This window comes from Sinocyclocheilus rhinocerous, unplaced genomic scaffold (genome assembly GCF_001515625.1).
Source record: "Sinocyclocheilus rhinocerous isolate Xijiao unplaced genomic scaffold, SAMN03320098_v1.1 scaffold3824, whole genome shotgun sequence".
Classification (NCBI taxonomy): domain Eukaryota; kingdom Metazoa; phylum Chordata; class Actinopteri; order Cypriniformes; family Cyprinidae; genus Sinocyclocheilus; species Sinocyclocheilus rhinocerous.
In genome coordinates, this window is record NW_015641015.1 from 294,034 (window position 1) to 299,190 (window position 5,157).

The window sequence follows — 5,157 nt, forward strand, 5'->3', positions numbered from 1 at the left end:
CAGAACTGCTGGCATTTTAGTCTAACGTTACTCTCCCAGGATCAGTAAACAGTCCTCCATAAAATGTGCTGCACACATCTGAATATTTGGGTTGAACTGTTCCGGAACAGTGTTATAAATACAACTTAACCACTGATTCTAGTTGTGTCCTCTTTTGGAAGACCAAACAAAGTAGTTTCGCTTTCACAACGAAGCACACAGTGACTTCACGACATGACAGCGGCGGCAACAATACTACAGCGTGAATAAAAGTTATGCCTTCTTTCTTTGTGTGAACATTTGGGCGGTGTTATGCAAATCTTCCCACATAGTGACGTAGATATGTGGGGCGTGTTAGAACGAGCCGTTTTAGGTAGGTGTGGCTAACTCTTAACTTTTATAAAGAATATCTCTTTGGATTTGAGACTTTAGTCTTTGCAAATTTACAGATCTTCTTTATGCACCAAGAGCTTGTAACACTCCAAAGAGAAAGGAAAAAATGAAATTGCATCATATGACCCCTTTAATTTAGTTTTTTGAATGTTTAAGTGGATGTTAGGGGAACATTCCATTCTATCATTTTGCAAACGGGATGAGAATATTTCATTTGAATATTCTCTGAAAGTAGTAACATTTGAGAAAAACAAGTTAAAGTTCCAGTAATTAAAATGGTAGAGTATGACGGATGCAACACCAAAGTTGTGGGTTCAATTCCCAGAAAAGGCATGAACTGAACAAATGTATTTCTTGAATGCAATGCAATGCAAAATGTCAGTTTGGATAAAAGCATTTGCTAAATGCAAAAGTTTGAGCTTCTGAGGTGCTGTAGTAAAACACAAAGGCCAGTATAATGTGAATAAGCGGCATGCACACACACACACACACACACACACACACTATTATGCCGCACTACTTCACGACGTGAGAGAAGGAACTACAGCTACTTGTGATCTGTCGATTACAGTTGCATGATCTACAGCAGATGTATTTGGACACGCTTGCAGAGACTGAAAAGCTCAGTCTGCAGAGAGACGACCACAGGAATGTGCTGTCTGGAATCACTGCAATCCAAAGAATGTAAATTGTGTTTCTATATTTCCTAGCGGGTGCCCTGCTTTTGAAGAGAAGGGGAATTCTGCAAGTGTTCAGGTCAAACTGTTATTGCCTGTGGCTCTGAAGGCACCAAATGACCCTGACAAATGACTTTCCTGTTTTAAATGAGGCTTTTTTCGACTGAAAACAACTGCTTTCTTCACAGCGCTGTGGCCTGAACCTGCAGGGTGTGCCATTAAAACAGACCCTTAAAAACTCCCCCACAGACACTAATGACATCCAAACCCGACAGAAAGCAATGCTCATGTTCAGTCTGTTCTCCAAGCTTCTGCCACAAGAGATAGTTTGCCATCAATGTTTCCTATGACAGCTCATTTCATCCAGGCCACAGAAATCATACACACACATGGGAGTTCAGACTACTTTTGGAAGAATTACTGTATGTAGCATGTTTATTATTTTAGAAAAAGCAAATGTTTCTCAATCAGTTTGTGATTGTACTCTACTTGTCAATCACCTTGCAAATGGACAATTTACATTAAGGCTGGAATTCACTACACAACTTTTAAAATCTGAACAGATTTCAAACACTAGGCATCACACACTTGCCGACTTTGTAAATGGTTAAAGAGAAAAACTGGGCGTCATACATTAAATGACTGAATATATCACACACTACCAGACCTTTACAACAAACTCATGCAGAAATATGTTCTAAAATCAGTCCTACATATCAAACATGCTTGATCTCCTCCAACTGGACTGAATCATAGTCTGAAGATAAAAAATAAGCATCTGTGTCTGTTATACACTAATCCTTCATTGTGCTGTGGGGGTTGAGCACTAGTCTTCTGGAAACAAGCTGAACACCTGAAGTAGCTAGAAAACCATTTCTACTGATCCAGTAAACCTGGTAATGAACCGAACAGAAACTCCAGAGAGAGACTGCTGGTGCACAGATACACTCAAGACTTCGGCTGATATGGAGTGTGTCTGTGGCTTCTGCTCATGTGGATTTGAGATGGCAGTGAGACAAAACAGAGAGCAAAAACATGTCAATGTTGCAATAACGCCTGCATTTTTCTGTTTTTTTTCTTTTCGCAGACGACTGGAACAAAACAGCATCAAATCCATCCCTCCAGGAGCATTTTCTCCTTATAAGAAACTGCGCAGAATGTAAGTTTGCAGCAGCTGAGAAAACACAACACTCCTCTGATGTGCGCAACATACTTTTATAGACATTATGGTCACTGCAAGGTGACAGCCAGATCAAATTCAAATGTATTGATTAGACTTGTTCATACAGAATCCAGTTTAATCAGTCATATAAAACTCGGGCAGATGCTGGAATCCTCTGTACTGACTTGTAACCTGCTCTACATGAACAGCTGGAGCCAAGGTTGATGTGGTAGACCACCTTGAACCAGCAGAAACCAGCCTGACCAATTTAAACAGTGTGACATTCACTCTCTTTCAAGATGACATGCAGCACGGCTTGTGAAAAGCCAGATCCACAGCACTCTGCAAATTCCCATCGCATCTCGTTGAGGAGTATTTTCTCTCTGACTGTTTGCCGTGCTGTACTGGCGTGTGGTTTGATGGCTAGACCGCAGGCTTATTAAAGTCTTCTCCAGGGCCTATAATGCCTGCCGTTTACTAATGGTCCTCACCACAGCGCCACCACAGCAGGGCTGGAGGTTCAGAGCTACACATTTACATACCTACAGCCACACGAGCCGAAAACAGCGTGATACAGGCCAGTTCTCTTCACTTCTCATCATCTACTGAAGCGTGTCTTCATTCTTCTCTGTCTTTCTTTACAGAGATCTCAGCAACAACCAGATTTCTGAGCTCGCTCCTGACGCCTTCCAGGGCCTGCGCTCCCTAAACTCACTGTGAGTGTGTGTGTGTGTGTGTGTGTGCTGTATGTACGGTAGAGGACGCTGTGTTTAGAGCATCAGAAGCAGTTTTGAGTGCTGTGATGGGTTGTTTGTGGCGTATCTCATGAATATTAATTAGGCCATGCTGACTTTGCTAGGTAACCTTTCTGGGCGTAAACTCGTTAATATTCATGACAACCCTTCACCACATCCTAACTTTCTGTACATCACCAAAGTGATGTACAGAACGCTGTTTGTATCTCTGTATGTATCTCTGTATGCGTTCAGTTTGTACTGAACGATGTTTGTACACTGTTTTAATTCAGTTCCATCAGTTTGAGATTTTATAAATCAGTGGATTTATCCACAGATCTGGTTACATTTTTTTTCTTAAAGTGTGCATGAAATGTAAACTTATGCAACCTGTTTCGTAAATGCATCTTATTGTGAACAATTTATCCATGCATATGTTCCAATTTTTTTACATCACACAATATGGAAAAAAAAAAAAGGATCTGTTGCTTCTTTTGTTTCATCGCAACCTTAAAGAAACTGTTTAACCAAAAATGAAAATTTGCTGAAAATGTATTCATGCTCAGGCCATCCAAGATGTAGATGAGTTTGTTTCTTCATCAGGTTTGGAGAAATGTAGCATTGCATCAGTGTCTCAGCAATGGATGCTCTGCAGTGAATGGGTGCCGTCAGAATGAGAGTCCAAACAGCTGATAAAAACATCACAAGTCCACAAGTAATCCACAGCACTCCAGTCCATCAGTTAACTACATTTCTCCAAACCTGATGAAGGAACAAACTCATCTACATTCTTGGAGGTGGAGTAAATTTTCATTTTTGAACGCACTATCCCTTTGATGCAAAAAAAAAAAAAAAAATCCCCTTTTCTTCTTTGAAATAATTTCAGCTGCTAAAGTCGCAAATTTCAACACCAGAAATGTATTTCTAATGTGAACCAAGAAAATTGCATATTTTAATATCAGTCAGTTGTATCAAGGCTAAAGGCTTGTTCCAGCACTGTGCCGATGCTGCGGTCTGTCCTGAGATCTGCAGCTGTTTATTCCTCCGAGCGCTCATGTATGATCTTTAGCAGTAAGCATGTGTGTATGTGGTCTTCTGCTGACTGTCTCTCTGATGTTCAGGGTTCTGTACGGCAACAAGATCACCGATCTGCCCAAAGGAGTGTTTGACGGACTCTACGTCCTCCAGCTGCTGTGAGTGTGAGAGCCTCCTCCAGAGCGAGATTTCATTGCACAGTGGTTGCGCAAGAGTATAGAGCCATAAAATCAACGTGGACGGAACAGCTCAGATCATTTGGTTTCGGAAGAATTTCCCCCATTTGCTCTCCATTGGAGAATCCATTGAGATATCTAAGAGTTTCTATTCATGATTGTTCTTTCATAAGGGCTGGGAAGTACTTAACAGGTGTAGATTATAACAGTTTATGTGCTGACTTTGCATGTTGCTGTTTCATCAGCATCTCTCTCTTCCTCGTGTGTTTCCAGCCTTCTGAACGCAAACAAGATCCACTGTCTTCGCGCAAACACCTTTCAGGACCTGCAGAATCTCTCGCTGCTTTCTTTATATGACAACAAAATCCAAACGCTGGCCAAGGGCACCTTCACCTCGCTGCGCGCCATCCAGACCCTGTGAGCTCACACACACTCACAACATATGCTTTTAATTGATTTTCAAACAGTATTCATTTACAATCAAAAAAGAACTTGCTTGCTTGCATGCCTAATGTTAAGGAGTCTTCATTGGCATTGAATAGATTTAAACCTAATGCTTATATTTGCATAAAAACATGCAATAAGTAATGAAACTGCATATGTGTTGTTGATGTAGTTTAATGAATATGTTCCACTGATCTTGCATGTAAAGCATATGAGTAACTGTAAGTATTTGGTATATGGTAGGTATATGTTGGTTTTTATGGTTTACGGGGACTCTCCATAGGCGTAATGGTTTTTATACTCTACAAACAGTATTTTCTATCGCCCTACACCTAAACCTACCCCTCACAGGAAACTTTGTGCATTTTTAGATAAAAAACAACAACAACAAAAAACTCATTCTGTATGATTTATAAGCCTTTTGAATTACAGGGACACTGAAAGTGTCCTCATATATCACCTTCATGTTGTAATACCTATGTCATACCCATGTCATTATACAAATTTGTGTCCTCATAAGCCACATAAACATGCACACACACACACACACACACGCT

At 40.6% G+C, this 5,157-nt stretch overlaps 1 protein-coding gene across 1 annotated transcript in view; it reads left to right on the forward strand.

Annotated features, from left to right (window-relative positions):
* The window catches only part of LOC107753728 (slit homolog 1 protein-like), an 81,680-nt gene that overhangs the window by 46,930 nt on the left and 29,593 nt on the right, over positions 1-5,157 (forward strand). Inside the window, exons 11-14 of the mRNA XM_016569942.1 lie at positions 2,137-2,208; positions 2,856-2,927; positions 4,067-4,138; positions 4,430-4,573. Coding sequence (XP_016425428.1) covers positions 2,137-2,208; positions 2,856-2,927; positions 4,067-4,138; positions 4,430-4,573 — 360 coding nt within the window. The remainder of the gene's footprint in view (positions 1-2,136; positions 2,209-2,855; positions 2,928-4,066; positions 4,139-4,429; positions 4,574-5,157) is intronic.